This window comes from Sciurus carolinensis, chromosome 1, assembly GCF_902686445.1.
Source record: "Sciurus carolinensis chromosome 1, mSciCar1.2, whole genome shotgun sequence".
Classification (NCBI taxonomy): domain Eukaryota; kingdom Metazoa; phylum Chordata; class Mammalia; order Rodentia; family Sciuridae; genus Sciurus; species Sciurus carolinensis.
In genome coordinates, this window is record NC_062213.1 from 168,350,907 (window position 1) to 168,369,604 (window position 18,698).

An 18,698-nucleotide genomic window follows, 5' to 3' on the forward strand; every position below is an offset into this window, starting at 1 on the left:
TCTTTCCTTATAATCTCTTACTTCTGTCCACTAAAGGAGTAACATCTGATTAGTGAGAATGGTGGAATGAGCTAGAATGCTCAACCTATTGTGTTCATTTCCCCTCTGTTTAGTCCAGGCTACAGACAGCCAGTATTTTGACATGTTCTTAGCCAGTGCAATAAGCTAAGTGTAGGACAAGCTCTGCTTTTTGGTTGCTATAGTTTACTGTTTTAGTAGATAATTTCAATTCACAGTGTTTAGCAAGCCCTTTTTGGGCTACTTCTAAGCCATATTCTTCAACCCAGCTTTTATCAAAGATAACACTGACATTTTGATCTTTGTCTGTTTCTTATGTCTTATTTAATTCTAAAATCAAATGGGGAAAACAGGTACTTTTATTTTTTATCTCAGTAAAACATGTAAAATTTACCATTTTAACCATTAATAAATATATGTTTCATTGGCATTAAGTAGATTTATACCATTGTGCAACCATCAGCACCATCCATCTCTAGAACCTTTTCAATTTCCCAAACTGAAACTCTGCACCCTATAAATAATAACTCCCAGGTGGGCATGGTGGCATATATCTATAGTCCCAGCTACTTGGGAGGCAGAAGCAGGAGGATTACTTGAGCCCAGGAGTTTGAGGTCAGCCTGGACAACATAGACAAACAAAACAACACAATTAAACTCTTAAACAAACAAAACAACACAATTCCCCATTTCTTCCTCCCCCTCTGATAGCTATCATTCTACTTTCTATGAAGTGGAATCATATACAATATTTGTCCTTTTTTTGTCTGACTTATTTCATAATATCTTCAAGGCTTATCCATGTAGCTTATGTCAGAATTTATTTCCTTTTATAGAATGGATAATCTATTGTGTGTATACATCACATTTTATTTCTTCACCTATCAATGGACATTTATTTCCAAATGTCTTTTGACTTGTGAATAATGCTATGAATGCTGATTTACGAATAACCTGTTCCAGTCCCTGCTTTAGAGTCTTCTGGGTAGAATTGTTGGATCATATGGGAGATGTGCTATTTTTTTAGTTTCCCCAGTGTATTAATATTGCTGTGTTAACAATTCACTTCAAAACTTATAAGCTCAAAGCAAGGAATGACTGGCTTGTTTATGGAGCTTACTTTTGTTACAGTCTTCATTTGGTGGGTCGGTTGGTATATGGTGACTAAGATGGCTTAAATTACATCTCTGAGGCCTTGGTGGGGACAGCTAAAAAATGGACCTCCTCTCTCTGCATGGTTTCTTATTCATAGTCTAACTTGAACTTTACATGGCAGCTGAGTCTCAAGAGAGTGAAGGCAGAAGGTACAAAGCATCTGAAGCCCTAGGCTCCACGTCTTAACATTAACTTTTACCACATACTGTAGGGCAAAACTTAAAAAAAATAGCCCAAAATCAAGGTTTGGGGAGAATAAGCCTCCAAGTCATACTGGGAAGATTGACTAGGTCCACAGGTGAGAAACCCTGAGAGGTTAAGGAAGGGCTGCCACTTGCAAAGTAACTTCTAGGGAGTCCTAAATTACTTTTTTTTTTTTTTTTTTTTTTTGCATTACTAAGTATTGAACCCTATGAAAGGCAAGTGCTCTATCACTGAGCTACATCCCCAGCCCTATTGAGTCCTAAATGGGTTGCCTTGATCTTTTCTCTTTTAACAATTATAGATGACAAGTGAATTTCTGAAGCTTACTTTGCTGAAATTATATTGTACCAGTTTGTTGCCTCTTTTCCCCTCCTTCTTTCTCTCCATCCCATCTTTTCTTTTTTTCTTCCCCTTTGCTTTCCCTGTCTTCTAATATGGATTTGATTTCATGTTTTGATGAGCAGAACAGTACTGAATACTTTTACTGACTTCTTAAACTAGTTCTATATGCTTTAAACTGCAAAGTTAGCTAAAGTTCCAAGCATGCCATATAATAATTAATGATAGATTCCAGTCTTTATATTGTTAATTTCAGGTCTAGATAGTGCTAAATTTTTTAGGTTAAAAGAGGGTACTTAGTGGGGATGTCATCTCTCCCCATGTCTCAAGTATTTTTAGATTTAAATAGATAGGGTGTTTTTTTTGTACTGGGGTTTGAACCCAGAACTTCATGCATGCTAGGTAAGCACTCTACCATTAAGCTAAGTCCTCAGCCCTTAAATACATAAGGTTTTAACTGTGTTTTAAAATTCTAATAACCAAAAATGGCTTCCTCACAAAAGGTTGGTTTATTAAGAAAGAAATAAAAATGAGTGACTGGGTGTTTTGTTAAAAAGGAAATAATGCCATATTCTTAATCTGGACATAGTTCAGGATCTCTTTTAGTTTGTTTTGTCAGTACAGGAGCAGTGGGAGAATGAATGAAATCAAATCAATGAAAACAGGCTGAATTGGCTAGAAGAGAGTTTTAGTTTTCTTAGAGAAATATTGGCATTTTAGAACCCCCATATACATATTTATATGCATATGTATAAATACTTAATAACCAACATTGCTACAGTGAAAGTTTTTGATATATCTTTGCTCAAGCTGTGAATACTTCCATGAAAAACCTAGAAATGAAATTACTGGACTAGAAGTTATGTACAGTTTATGCTTTTTAAAGGTAAATAAGACCATGTTTCCCTACAAAAAATGCTATCCCACTTGAGATTTATCAGGAGTGTGTGGAGAATACTTTGACACTTGTCAATATTGGGTAGCAATAATTTTTATTTATGTAGTTTATCTATTGAATTAAAAATGACTTGATTTGATTATCTTGGGTTCCTGGTGAAATGTATTTTTTTTTCCAGAGTTTTTTGGGTGCATTGTAATTGTACATAATAGTGATTTATTTTTACATATTCATACTTGTATATCTTTATAAACATTTTTTTATTAGGGTTCTTTTTTGTTCTTAATGATTGGAAGGAATACATATATGTTGTTAATCTTTTCTCCCAGTATGCAATTTGCTATTTGATTTTGTTTTATGTTTTGCTTCATAAAATTTTTCAATTATGTATAGTAACCTTCCCCTTATCCATGGTTTTGCTTTCTAGTTAACTGAGGTAGTAAACATTTAATGGAAAATTTTAGAAGTAAATAATCCCTAAATTTTTAAATTGTGTGTTCAGAGTAGTGTGATGAAATCACATACCTTCTTGCTCTGGGCTCTGGAGATGTTAAATCATCCTTTTGTCCAACATACCTACACTGCATACAGTAGTCTCCCTTTAATTGTTTAGTAACTGCCTTGTTTGTCAAATATATAGGATTGGTACTGTATGCAGCTTTAGGCATAGGGGATCTTAGAATAGACCCCTTTAGATATGGGGGTAATAGTGCATAGTGAAATCTTTTCATTTTTTTCTCTTATATTTTCTGGATTTTGTGTCTTGTTTAGTGCAGATTTTCTTCGCTCAAAATTACAACTGTCTTTTTTCTCATAATTTTTATTTTTTGCGGTACTGGGGATTGAACCCAGGGCCTAGTGCTTGCAAGGCAAACACTCTACCAACTGAGCTATATCCCCAGCCCTTTCTCATATAATTTTAAAAACATTCTTCCTTTTAGCTCTGAATATATATCAAATATTTTTTCTTTTAATTTATTTTTATTAATAAAAATAAAAACAAATGGGATACATGTTGTTTCTGTTTGTGCATGGAGTAACAGCATACCATTTGCGTAATCATACATTTACATAGGGTAATGATGTTTGATTCATTCTGTTATTTTTTTCCTTCCTCCCCCACCCCCTCCCACCCCTCTTTTCCCTCTATACAGTCCCTCCTTCCTCCATTCTTGCTCCCCTCCCACCCCTCATTATGTGTCATCATCCACTTATCAGTGAGATCATTCACCTTTTGGATTTTTGAGATTGGCTTATCTCACTTAGCATGATATTCTCCAATTTCATCCATTTGCCTGCAAATGCCATAATTTTATTATTCTTTATGGCTGAGTAATATTCCATTGTATATATATACCACAGTTTCTTTATCCATTCATCATTTGAAGGACATGTAGGTTGGTTCCACAGTCTGGCTATTGTGAATCGAGCAACTATGAACATTGATGTGGCTGTATCTCTGTAGTATGCTGATTTTAAGTCCTTTGGGTAGAGGCCGAGGAGTGGGATAGCTGGGTCAAATGGTGGGTCCATTCCAGGTTTTCTAAGGAATCTCCACACTGCTTTTCAGAGTCATATATTTTTTATTACAAAAGATTGGGAAAGTAGACATTATAAATCATAAAAGTTCTTCTTTGTACCTTTGTTTTTATTCCTCTCCCCAGATAAATATTATGTTCGATTTGCATACTTATATTTCATTATACCTTTATATGTGTTTAATGTGTATATGTATACACAATTTTACTTTTTTTTTTTCTTTTTAATAAAACTAGGCCTTAGATTTCATCTGATTTCTGTTTCATTTGGACGATACTAAGTACCTACCATATATCAGGCCCCTCAGGCATTAACATTCTTTTGTTTATTCAGAAGATATTTCTTCAATGTTTGGTATATGCTGGGTGATACAATAGCTTATAGTTATGAGGAAAAAGAAAAACTTTGCCCTCTGAGCTAATATTCTAATGGTGCAGACAGGAAAAAAAAAAAAAAAAAAAGCCAAGTAGTGACAAATGATGTGAAGAAGGTTATCAGGATAAAAGAAGGTAGAGGTAGTGGTGCTATTTTAGATAGTGTTGTCAGAGAAAGCATTTCTAAAAACTGTATTTCAGCAAAAACTTAGCCTGGCAAATGGTCATCTTTTTGATATCCCCTCACATGATCATTCCTCTGTGTTCACACATCTTGTATACCTTTGTGTATCCATATTTCTTCATTTTGGAGAGACTGAGCGAGGAGGATCACTTAAGCTCAGGAGTTTGAGACCAGCCTGGGCAACATGGTAAGAACCCATTTCCAACAAATAAACTTCTTTTATAAGGACACTAGTCGAACTGGATTAGGACCCCATCCTGAATGCCCCGTTTTAACTCTTTATGGCACTGGGAATTGAATTGAGTGGTGTTGTACCACTGAGCTACATACCCAGACCTTTTTTGAATTTTGAGACAGGGTCTTCTCTGAGTTGCTGAGGATCTTGCCAAGTTGCTGAGACCAGCCTTGCACTTGAGATTTGCCTGCCTCAACCTTTCCAGTCACTTGGATTAAGGGCATGCACCACCACCCCTGACTCTTTAATCACCTTTTTAAAGGCCCTATCTCAATGAAGTCACATTCTGAGGTAGTGAGTTTCAGGGCTTTAGCATATGAATTATGGTAAAAAACAGTTCAACCCAAAGCAGGACAGATCTGCTTTGTACAGGTTTATGAGAGTAGATTTGAGGTACCTATGTATGTAGGATATAAATAGGGAGGTATGCCAGAGTATTGAGTTAAGAATGGAAATGGGGAGAGAGAATGGTAGACTAGAATGACAGCATGTATTAAGGAAGTATGGAGTTATGAGACGTTATTATATTTGAGATTTGTTTTGAGTAGAATGAAAAGGATTATTCTGAAAGTAGAGTGTCTTTAAAAATTTTTTTAACTGTTAGTTTTTTTATGCACCTTACAAAGACTAACCAGAGTTCTCTGACATTTTTTCTCCCAACCCATCTTGATATCTGATAGGGATAAATGGAATTACCTCAAATTGTGCTATGGTTTGGATGTGGTTTGTCCCAAAGATTCTGGTGCTAGAAACTGGTCCCCAGTGTAATGGTATTGAAAGGTGATAAAACTTACAAGACATGGGGCTTATTGGAAGATTGTTGGGTCATAACCACTGTCATGAAGGGGTTAATGCTAATTTTGCAGAGTGGGTTCCTTCTCTCCAGAGTGAGTTACAAGAGTGAACCCAGCTGGGAGTAGTTAGTTCAGGAGCCTGAGATAGGAAAATAGCAAGTTTGTAACCAGCGTGGAGAACTTAGACTCTGTCTCAAAAAATAAAAAGGCCTAGGGTAGAGTGTCCCTGGGTTCAATCGCCAGTACTGGGGGGGGGGGGGGGGGAGAAAAAAATGAATTTTTGCTTTCTTGCATCCTCTCTTGCCTTGTGTCCTCTCACTTACTCTTGCCCTATAATACCATCTGCCACATTGTGACATTTGGAAGACTCTACTAGATGCTAGAGCTCTCTTGGATTATGGGACTATCAGCTAAATGACCGCTTTTTTCTTTACAAAGTAGCCAGTCTCAGGTATTTTGTAATAGCAACACAAAATGAACCAAGACACTTTGCTCTTTTTTCTACATCTCATTTTGGGTTGGGGATATAACTCAGTGGTAGAGTGCTTTCCTAGCATGCAAGAGCACCTTGGTTCAATCTCCAGTACCTCAGGGTGAAAATGTGGATACACTGTTCACATTCTTAGAGAACAGCTCTTTGTTTTACCTTTATGTGTATTTAATATGGACATGTATGTACAAAATGTTTTTCATTTGGTACTGGAGCTTAAACCCAGGGATGCTTTACAACTGAACTGCATCTCCAACCCTTTTTATTGATTTTTAAATTTTAGATAGGATCTTGCTAAGTTGTCAAATTTGCCCAGAACTCTTGAACTTGTGGTTCTCTTGCCTCAACCTCCAGAGTTACTGGGTTTATAGGTATGCACACTAGGCTTGGCTAGGCATTAGATTTTTATCTGATATTTTGTTTCATTTAGTAGATATTAGGTACCCACCATGTATCACATTCCTTCAGACATTAACATTCTTTTGTTTATTCAAGAAATACTTCTTAAATGTTCTCTGTATGATTAGTGATATATACTGCATAGTTCTGAGGAAAAAAAGTTTTGCCCTCTTAGCTAATATTCTAATGGTGAAGACAGAAAATTTTTAAAAAAGTCAAGTAGTGACAATTTTAATTTGTCCTACTGGTATTTGGTTGTATAGGGGAAGAAAACAGTCTTTTTCTTCAACCCTCCTAAATTCTTAGTTGGAACAGACCTGGTAATGACAGATTAACAAGAGAAAAACAAGTTTATCAACATGTATATATTTCATATATACCTATATTAATACATGTATTTCATATATACACATAAGGTACTCAGATAATGAATAATTTTCAAAGAGTTGACTTTGAGTTCTGTCTTATATAGCATCTTCAAAGAGTAGTGAAATTTGAGAAAGGGACAAGACAAAGGAAAAACTTGTAGAAAGGCAAATAGCAAAGACTAGTTAAGTTTGTTAATGTAGAGTCATCTAATGCCATCTCTAGACCAATAATCTTTTGTCTTTGTGAATTTATGACCGCCTTTTGGGTGAATAGAGGGAGGGCAGAGAGCTTTCCTATATCTTCTGCTTTTTACTGGTCTTCAGTTCAGCAATCCTTATGCCAGAAAGGCATATTTCAGGGTAGCACATCCTTTTCTTCCACAGATGATTATTTGACATAGAGGAACATGACCTGTCTGGACATGTTATTACTAAAGTACTTTATCATTTAAGAGAGTTTTAAGATTGATAATGTTAAAACCTGCAGCTTCTATGTAAATGTATAATAATTCCAAAATGAATACCCTGACACCTGAGAACTAGGATCTACTTCTTTATCATCCTATTTCTCTTTCTCCTTCCATTGTTGACCTTCTACCCCCACAACTATTGTGAACTTTGTGTTCCTTATTCCTTTGCTTAAAGAAATGTTGTGTCACATGTAAGTGTGTACCTAAACAATATACTGTTTACTTGTTTTTTTGGCTGTTCATGAATGGTATTCATGTGGCATGTTTTTGTGATTTGCTTTTTTTGCTCATTAATTAACCAATTTTGTAGTGACCAAATTATGTATTTCCTGGTTTAACATTATCCCACTGTGTGTAAAAAATTCCTTTGTGCAAATTTACCACAGCTTTTCAATTCTATAGTTAGGCATTTGGATTGTTTCCAGTTTTTTAAATAATTGAGCTCATCATCCAGAGACTCTCCTTATCTCCATGTTCTTTTTATTTTTTGATATGGAGTTAAGGCTTTCTCCAGACTTTTTTGGGTAAAAACCAATATATTATATTATGTATTTAGGTCTGTTTTCTCCATTAATCTGATGAAATTTGAATATTCTCATTTCTAAAAATTGGTGATTTGCTAACAATGTCCCTTTTTCCTAAGTCTCATGATTTCTCCCCCGCTACCCCCAGTACCAGGTATTGAACCCATGGTCGCTTAACCACTGAGCCACATCCCCAGCCCTTTTTTTCTTTCATTTTGAGACAGGATCTTTCTAAGTTACCTAGGGCCTCACTGAGTTGCTGAGGCTGACTTTGAACTTTGATCCTCCTGCCTCAACAGGAGTATGCTGCTGCACCTGGCTAAGTCTCGTGATTTTATTCCCAAACAAAAAAAAAAAAAACAAAAAATAACCACAAATTTTTTTTTTTTTTGTCATTTAAGTATATGTGTGTGTGTGTGTGTGTGTGTGTGTGTGTGTGTGTGTTCATTTCTGGGGTTTGAATCCAAAACTTTGCACATGGTAGGTAAGTGCTGTACTACTGAGCTACATCCCTAGCCATTTTTTGTTTTTAGACAGTCTTGCCAAGTTGACCAAGCTGGCATCTAACTTGTAATCTTCCTTTTTAAGCCTCCCAAGTTGCTGGAATTGGAGGTGTGTACCACCATGCCTGGTTAAATGCAATTTTTTTATATGGATGGGAGATAAATCCATGTGTTCAGTTTTCATCTTGAGCCATAGACCTCCTTCTATGTCTTTGCATGTTATTCTTCCCAGTTTCTGCTTGATTCTTTTCTTCTTCAAGGTGTACTTAGGTACTTAGTGTACCTTGTTTCAGAGGCCTTCCTGACTGCTTTATTCTTTCTAAAACATTCTGTTTACCTCTGTCAATCTGCATTGTACTGTTTTGATTGTCTCATTACTGATCAGTGAGTACTGTAGTATTGTAGTTTTTCTTCTGTGGATTGAAGAAAGGGCCTCAAACATGCTAGGAAAGCACTCTACTACTGAGCCACATCCCCAGTCTGTTTTTATTCTTTTTATTCAATATGTAAAGATGGGGAAGCAGTCTCTACTAGGTACCTAGTCATCAAACTGCCACAACAGTTTTATTAAATAATAATAATTATCCTGCAGGTCTAGTAGTCAATGGGATTTAATTTTCTTAGGGTTGTAATCATTTCTTAAGTCCATAAAAGCCACTTTGGTAACTGGTATTATGTAGAAATGTAAGTCAACAGAGGTTAAATTTTTGTGATTTTGATTTAATATTTTGCTTAATTAAGTTGGCATGACATGTATACTCAGGGAAGTTTCTCTTAGGCTAAGTCCTCTAGTAAGGTAGATTGTTTCCTTCTAAACTAAAAAATAGTTTAGGCTGAATTGTGCGTATGTTGTGTATGTTCAACTTCTAAAATGTGTTTTTTGAATATGTAAATATGTTTATATAGTTCAACTCAAAGTGAAGTGTGTCCCTTCTTTTCCCTCCAACTATTTATAAACTGATAAGCTTTTGAAGTTTTCTCCCCATGTCAACCAATTTGGTTTATAGTTGTAAGAGTTACCCCTTATCCATGGAGGATTCATTCTAAGACCTCCAACGGATGCTTGAAACCACAAATAGAACTGAACCTTATGTATATTATACATACATATGCACACAAATTTAATGTTTTCCATCTTAACTCCTCCCTAGTCACTTACTATACATTGTGGCCATAACTTGCAGTTTGATATGTGACAGCAAAAGTTGTATAAACTTATTTTTCCTTCTTCACAATTTCATAAATAGATTTGTTTTTACTGTAGGTCTTAGCAACCTCAGCATAAAATTTTTTTTTTTCTTGAGTTGAGAACTTCCACCTTCTCACTCGAAGCACTTTGTGACTTTTCTTGTCTTATTTGAATTACTAGCATCATCACTCTTGTATTTTGGGGGCACTGAGTAAATTAATGGTAACTTAAACATAAGCACTCTGATGCTGCAGTAGTCCATCTGTTAAGCAAGACAGTCACTAAGTGACTAATGGGTGGGTAGTGTATACACAAAGGAGTAATTACATCTTGGGCTGGACAGAGCAGGATGGTGTGATATTTCAGAACAACATGCCTTTTAAAATGTATGAATTAGTATTTTTAGATCATGGTTGACTGGGCAAATCAAATTGCAGAATGTTGGGAATGGGCACTCACATTGTTCATCGTGTGTGTGTGTGTTTGGAATTTTTTTTCCTTAAATTTCACTAAGCTGATTGCATGTGTTGAGCTTATGAATGAATGGCTGAATCAAAATATTTTATGATTTTTTTTCAGATACATCAAATTACGGAATGGCTTGCAGGCACTTTTGATTTCAGATCTAAGTAATATGGAAGGCAAAACAGGAAATGCAACAGATGATGAAGAGGAGGAGGAGGAGGGAGGGGAAGAAGATGATGATGAAGAAGAAGATGATGATGATGATGATGAAGATTCTGGGGCTGAGATAGAAGATGATGATGAAGAGGGGTTTGATGATGAAGGTGAATTTGATGATGATGAGCATGACGAAGATGATCTTGATGCTGAGGATAATGAATTGGAAGAATTGGAAGAGAGGGCAGAATCTAGGAAGAAAACCACTGAAAAACAGGTGTGAGTCATGTCTATTATTTTGTCCTTTTCAAATTTGGTAATTCTTTGGGATAACTTCTAAACTCATGCTTAATTTCTTACTGCTAAAAAGGAAGTAAATATTTATCTTTTGAACTTCCGTAAAAGTCTATTCTGTATTCTGTATAAGGATTATATTTTGAAAACAGTTTGCTCTGATTATAAAAGTAATGCTTTTTATAGAAACTAATGGAATGTAAAGAAAACAAAACAAAAAAATTATTAGTAACTTTTCAGAGGTGATCAGTGGTAATATTTGAATTTATGTGTATTTGTTTACCTTATGTTTTAAAAACAAATGCCAGGAGGTGAGGACCTGCATAATTCTTAACTTGGGATAAAGGAATAAGAAAGTATATTCTTGGAGAGATTAGAAAAAGAAGAATGAGGCTAGTGTTGTAGAATCTTCCTTTGGGACATATGGATAACTTCTGTCTAGATAATTGAATTTGACTTAGCTCTTTTTATGGAAAGCAAATATTGGGGCAAATAAGTATATTGGAACAGTTTAATAGTAAGTCAGGGAGTTGAACTTAGTTTAATATATAATAGCAATCAATGAATAGGTAATAGGCCTTGATAGTGAATTTTCCTCACAATAATTTTTGAAGAGTGCTTCAATTTTACAGTAGGGAGTTCCCATGTTAGCAGATATTTTGGAGGCATTACAGTGGAATTGACCAGCAAATGTTTATTAAATTTAGTTTCTTGAATGTTGATAACATATCCAACATGGTATTATCTACATTTGCAGGATTTACCATCAGATTATTAAAATAAAATTTAGGTGTCACATGAGTATTTAAAAATCTTTAAGGGTCTTCAGTGATAAGTTTTGTTGGTTGGTTGGTTTGTTTTGAGATGGGATCTTGCTATATTGCCCAGGATGATCTCCAACTCCTGAGTTCAGGTGATCCTACTCCCTCAGCTTCCCAAGTAGCTGGGAGTACAGGTGGATACCACTGCACCTGGTTACAATGATGTTTTTAAATGCATTGTTTGATAGTTACTTTTCCTGGAAAATATTACTTTTTTTAAAGAAAGATTGTACCAGTTCTTTCAACCAAGTTGTTCAGGCTATTAAGTCATGATTTTAAGAAGCTTTTGCCCTTTACTACTTAAATGTTGAATTTTTTTGTGTGTAGCATGATAGGCCAAGTGGTGTTAGCTTGGAAAGCTTTAGAGGTGAAACTCAAAACTCTGAAAAAATGTGTGTGTGTATGTGTGTGTGTGGTAATCTGTACAAAAGTGGTATAGTATTTGTACTAAAGTATAGTATACTTGTAATCTATACTAAAGTATAAACAAACTAGGAATTAATAAATTCACTTTTAAAATAGCACTCATAATTCCAAATATAGCAATAATAGAAAGGGAGAAAAGTAAGAAAAGTTATAGAATAGTAAGAAAAGTTACCAAATAGAAAGTACACTGATAGTCAAGAAACCTGGGTTATAATTCTAGCTCTGTCCCTGTCTTTCTGGACAATCTTAGGCCTCCCTACTCTTTTTTTCCCCTCCCTTCCTCCCAGTACTAGGGATTGAACCTAGGGCTGCTGTACCCCTGAAATACATTCGCAGCTCTTTTTATTTTGTTTTGAGACAAGATCTTGCTAAGTTACTCGGGCTGGCCTTGAACTTGGATCTCTTACCTCAGCATCCTGAATAGCTGGCATTGCAGGCATGCACCAAAATACCTACATATGATCTTAGGCCTCTTTATTTTCTGTTTTTATTTCTGAAACAAGATTACATATTTCTTGTCTATACATTTCCTTCTTTATCTGTCCTTCTGTTATTTCTTTCTGTCTATAAGGAGCTTTTCCCATGCTTTAGACTTCTTTATATTTTCTCTTAATTAATAATTGTAGTTTAAATAGATCAAATCATCTTGATTCAAAAGTAATGGATACCCTAGTTAAAGGAAAGATTCTGTGGTTATAACAATGGAAAATGATTTATGTTTGTTAAATGAATAAATTGTCTAGAAGAACAAACTAAAGTAGTTTAGGTAAGAGGTGGCTTATGAATGGTACAGGTTTTGAAGTATTTTATAATTTATTATTTGAGATGTATGAACCTTGTTTAAGGTAAATGTGAGAATTAATTAATAAAGGAAATGGGAAGAAAAAAATCTGATAGCTTTTTTTTGGGAATCTTTACCTAATTAAGAAGTTTCTGAAGCATCTGTTTTACTCCCTTCATTTTCTTCCTCCCCCCAAAATTGTTTTGATCTGAAAAGTTTAATAAATTAGCAAGATTGAAATTTAAGTATGATATACACTGAATTATGATTTGTTCAGAGCTTTCTTAATTCTCAAGTATGCATTTCTCAAGTATGAATTTCTTGGGTAGAAAATTCTCAAGTATGAATTTCTTTTCTAGCAATCGCAGAGCCTGTTTTTGCTGTGGTCAAAGCTGACTGATAAACTGTGGTTTAAGTCAACTTATTCAAAAATGTCTTCAACCCTGCTGGTCGAGACAAGAAATCTTTATGGGGTAGTTGGAGCTGAAAGCAGGTTAGGCATCAATTAAACATCACAGAACAGGTTAGACTGTGGTTGGAAGAAGTTGGATATTTCCCCATGTTTTGACTGAGTTTATGTGCCTGAGTCTTCAAAATGGGATTTATAGTATCAAGTGAGGCTGTTTGGTTCTTCTTTAAACATACTTTTGTTTTCTCACACATGGTTGGATTGTATGCCAAGTACATGCTACTTTTTTTTTTTTTTTTTTTTGGTGGTGGTGCTGGGAATTTAACCCAGGGGCATGTACTCCACCACTGAGCTAAATCCCTAGCCCCAATTTTTAAAAAGTTATTTTCCAAAAAAGGTAACCATTTATCAAAACCCTGTTTCACCAAATGGATTAGCTCTGTAAAATTGACATAAAATTTGAGAAATATTTACCTTCCTATCTTCAATTATTCAATTTTACTTTTTATTTCCTTTTTTGGTGTCTTTTTAACTTACAGTGATATAATGATTTGCCCCAATCATTTTAACTTCAGAGTTTGGTGTACCTCTTGGCCATCTATTTTGTTAAAAGCTTGATTTTCCCAAGGTATTGGGAGAATGTATATTAATAAGTAATATATGCTATATATGTTTAGTAAGAAGTGAAGAACTAAAAGCCTCTTTAAAGTCTATTTGTTATTTTTTAATAGCTAAATATTTTATCTTTAACCATTTACTTACTGTTTTTTGTTCAGTGATTTGCTAAAACATTGTTTTATCTCCCTATTTTAATAAAATCAAAACTTTCTGAGTAACATTGAGAGATTTCACATCTAGTAACAGAGCCTTCAATTGTTTAATCTTTAATCAACCTAAATATGTTATTTCTGCAGATTTCCCAAATCTAATAATTCAAGGAACAAACTTGGTTCAGAATTCTGAAATGCTGACATGAAATAATATTTGGGTGGGCTGGCCAGTCCCTCTTCCTTTTGTTTCTGTCTGTTTCTGCTTTTTTTCCCTCTAGGTCTGCACCTGTTCAGCATTTGGCAGGATGGCAAGTGGAGGAGCAGCAGGGTGAAACTGACACAGTTCTGGTGAGTTTCACTTTGCTGCTCCTCCTGATTCTCAGGGAAAGAATTTTGTTAGTTTGTATTGGAAAACTTCCATCTCCAAATGAATCCTTACAATGCAATGCTGATATTACTCTTAGAATTGACTCAGCTATTTTTATGTGTTCTACTTACTCCAGTCTGCAGCGGCTCTTTGTGTTGGAGTTGGGAGTTTTGCTGATCCAGACGACCTGCCCGGGCTGGCACACTTTTTGGAGCACAGTAAGATCTTGTAAAATATCATTCCCGGGTTTTTTTTTTCCCCTCCAAATTTGTATGCATTGATTTCAAAGATAAGTAATTGGTTTGATAGATGTATGATATATTTAATCAGAAAAAGAGCTAAGAAATCTTTGATTTATGAATATGAATATCATAGGGGGTGACTTTTAATCTCCTTTAGTGTACTTATATTGATGATTAAAATGAAACATTTTAAAACACAGGCATTGTTTTTCAAGTATGATAAAGCCAACAAATTGAAATGATTGCCATCCTCTAGGAATTGATAGCCCCAGTTGGGGAAGACTGTTTGAGTGTTTATAGATGTTAGAACATCAGAAATACAGAAAATAAAAAGACATAATATAAAAACAAAATAGAAGGCGTTATGTTTAATTAGGAATGTATTTATCTGAATCAGTCATTTTTCTAAGCTATTTGAAGGGAAACTTTTTACCTTTTTAGTTTTATGTTAATGATTGGCATATATACTTATGTTCACCTTTACCCTTTTTATAAATAAACAATATTTGTCTTATCCTTCTTTAAAAATGAAGTGCTTGGTTTTTCTTAGTATAAAAGTAATATGGGAACTTTATAGAATGTTGCAAAAACAGAAGTGTAATAAAGTAAGTATTAACCAAACATAACCATTGTTAATATGTTGGAATATTTTCTTTCAAATTTTCTACACATAAGAAAGTTTATCCTTGTAATAAATATATTGACTATATTTTTGTGTTGTGTGACTTTCTGTTCTTTTCACTTAGTGGTATTCATGGGTAGTTTGAAATATCCAGATGAGAATGGATTTGATGCCTTCCTAAAGAAACATGGGGGTAGTGATAATGCCTCAACTGATTGTGAACGTACAGTCTTTCAGTTTGATGTTCAGAGAAAATACTTCAAGGAAGCTCTGGATAGGTAATTAAATCAAAGTATATTTTTGAATATAAATATTAATATGTTAATATTTAAGATCTGTTAACGTCTTAAAAATGGAAGTATTGAGTATGTTCTATGGTATTTCTTTTCAAGTAGTATTCTAGTTCTATAGGATTATCAGAATACTTTATTTGGAAAACTGACCTATTAAATACATGTTGACTCTTATTCTATAATAACTTAGTCTTTGTGTTAAAGATTAAATTGAAACTTAAATAACTTTTGAGTTTTGTAAGTAATATATTTTGTGTAGACTTTAATTTATTATTAATTTAGAATAGGGACAAACAAGCAGAGATAAAAATGCTTATAATTTTAGAATCTAGAGATAATCAGTTAAAACACATATTTTTAAAAACGTATATGAATAAAGTACATCCTTTTATAACTTTTATTTTATATTTAAATTTTTATTTTATTTTTTTATTCATTGTTCACAAATGAGGTACAACTTTTCATTTCTCTGGTTCTACACAATGTAAAGTCACACCATTTGTGTAATCATTTACATCATACATTACTTAGGGTAATGATGTTTGTTTCATTCCATTATCTTTCCTTCCCTCTGTCCCCTCTGCACCTCTCAATTCCCTCTACACAATCCAACATTCCTCCATTCTTCCCTAATACTCCTTGACTTATGTCATCATCCACTTATCAGAGAAAACCCCTTGGTTTTTTGGGATTGGCTTATTTTATATTTTAAAATAAGATAATGTTTACTTATAATTATTCATAAAACATGATTTCTAAGTGTCACTTATTTATGTTGTATAGAAATATCATAAGCTCTTCAACCAGTTTATTCTTGGATAGTTGTTTCCAGTTTTACAGTACTATAATGCTGTGATGAATATCCTAATCTCTGTACATCCTTAGTTATTTCTCTCTCTCCTCTTTCTTTTTGTACTAGGAATTAAACTCAGGGATGCTGTACAGCTCAGCTACATCCCCAATCCTTTTTACATTTTTATTTTAAAAATTTGAGACAGGGTCTTACTAAGTTGCTGAGGCTGGCCTCAAACTTGAGATTCTTCTGCCTCAGTTTCCTGAGTTGCTGTATTATGGGCATGCACCATTGTGCTTGGCTCACATGTTTATTTCTACTAAAAAAGAGACCAATTCTAGCAGAATAAATAAGAAGAATGCTACTACATTCTTCTTAAAGAAGAAATTAATGTGAATATCAAATCATAATTTAATGCCATAAATGGTAGATAGTGGTAGATCATTACATATTATGTATATTATAATAAATGCTATATTATACTTTATAGTTAAATAAGGAATTGAAAGTCTTAATGTCATTTGTAATATGCCATTATAATGTGGATTAAGTGCCAGTAGTTTTTAATAGATCATAAAATCTAATTCCATAACAGAGGTCACATTGTTTGTGATTCTGTTTGGGTCATTTCAGTAAATAGTAAATGAGAATGAAAACTGTCTTACCCTGGTGGCATTTACTAATTCCAATAAATTTGAATTTTAATTTTATTATCAGAGTTGTAGGACAAGGGCCACATATCAAAATCAAGGATGTTCCCAAGGGGATCATCTCACCAGAGACTTTTTTCATAATAAGCTGGGACTCGAAAAGGCTCTCCTCTTAAGTTAAGAAAATGGATTATTCATCCTGAGAAATTATTGCCTATTGTTCAAAATGCCTCCTTAGTCTTCTGGAGAATCTGAAAAGCTCTCATTATTGTTCAGAAATGGTAGTGTTCACAGAAGCCTGGAAGAAACAAATATAAATCCTCTTAACAGGAAGATCCCTTCATTCTAGGTCTTACATTGTTCCTATAAATAATTTTCAAGTGAAATGACCAACACTGAGTAAAAAATAAGCAGATACCCTGGAAAACAAGACAACATGGGTTAGAATAGGTAACAGAAATATATTCTTAGAAATTTCAAACATTAGAATGGTGACATATAAATCATAAAAATATTCTATTTTTAAGAAAGAAAGGATAAATTTGAATATATTTGAAAGGAGTAGGAAATTATCAAGTATGACCTAGGACATTTAAAAAATGAAAAAGAATATTTTGAACTGAAGTATTATAGTTGAAACTGGAAGTGTAATGAACATGTTTAACAAATTTAGACATAGCTGAAGACAGAATTAGTCAACTGGAAGATAGGTCAGAAGAAATTATTCCAAGTACAGTATAAAGTAGGAAAAAAGATGAAAAATGGAGAAAAATATCAGACATAGAAGATAGAGGGAAAATGCCCGGTGTTTATTATGTGGAGTCCCAGAAGGAAGAGAGGGAAAAATGAAGTAGACATTATTTGAATGCTCTGTCATGGGAAATTTTTCAGAACCTGATGTGAGATGTCCATTCAGAGGCTAAAGAAGTCTTTTTTTTTTTTTTTTTTTAATTTTAATGAGCATATTTTTAATATTTGAGAAGTTTGGGGATCACTACCACAATGAAAATAAAGGCCATAACCATTATATCCAAATTAATCTCATATGTACCTTTTAATCCCTTAAGAAGTCTTAACAACTTCCAAAAGGATACATTAAAAGGAAATTCACATTGAGAATAACAGTGGTACTGTGGAAAATTAAATATAGAAAATCTATAGCAGATAGGAAAAATTCCTTCAAGTGATTATTAGTTATACCAACAAGTGACTAATTAACAGTAGTAATAGAATCTAAAATACAATGGAATATCCTTAATGATCTGAAAGAAAATAACTGAACTGAACACAAATTCTACACTAAACAGTTATCTTTTATGAATCATAGTGAAAATAGACCTGCTACTGAAAGTACTTTTATATTAGAAAAACAAGCTGCCTGCTTTGTTTGTTTTGTTTTTTGTTTTTCCCTCTGCTCTCATACCACAGTCAACACAGAAGACCGCTGTGACCCCAGAATGTATGGGGACTTCTCCCCATTGACAAGCAAGGAATTAGTTCTGCAGTGGACATCATCTGTGTGTTCTTTAAGCCAATTCCGTTTTGATTGATTCAGTTACTATGTGGTAGAAGTGTCAGCTCCCACAGATTGAGGGATCAGTCCCCCAGATTCCTATCTTCTTCCTTTAGATGCTAGTTATAAGACCCAGGTTGTTTTACCTGTGCTGACTAAACAGCTATAAATCAGAATTCCCACAACCCCCTTTTCCTATGTAGTTAATTTGCCTGAGTGACTCACCAAACTCAGGCAAACACTTTTTACCAATTTATTATAAAGGATTTTTACAAAGGATACAAATGAAGAGATGTATACTGCAAGGGTTAGGAGAAGGGGTTCACCACCCTCCAGGAACCTCCATATGTTCAACAAGCTGGAAGCTCTCCAAACCCTGTCTTTTTTTTTTTTTTTTTTTTTTTTAAAGACTT

At 34.1% G+C, this 18,698-nt stretch overlaps 1 protein-coding gene across 1 annotated transcript in view; it reads left to right on the top strand.

The window, feature by feature from the left end:
- Nrdc (nardilysin convertase) overlaps positions 1-18,698 on the top strand; it is a 90,637-nt gene that overhangs the window by 14,695 nt on the left and 57,244 nt on the right. The window contains 5 exon segments of the mRNA XM_047549355.1: positions 10,263-10,581; positions 12,986-13,119; positions 14,084-14,153; positions 14,309-14,390; positions 15,161-15,314. Of these exon segments, the coding sequence (XP_047405311.1) occupies positions 10,263-10,581; positions 12,986-13,119; positions 14,084-14,153; positions 14,309-14,390; positions 15,161-15,314 (759 nt within the window).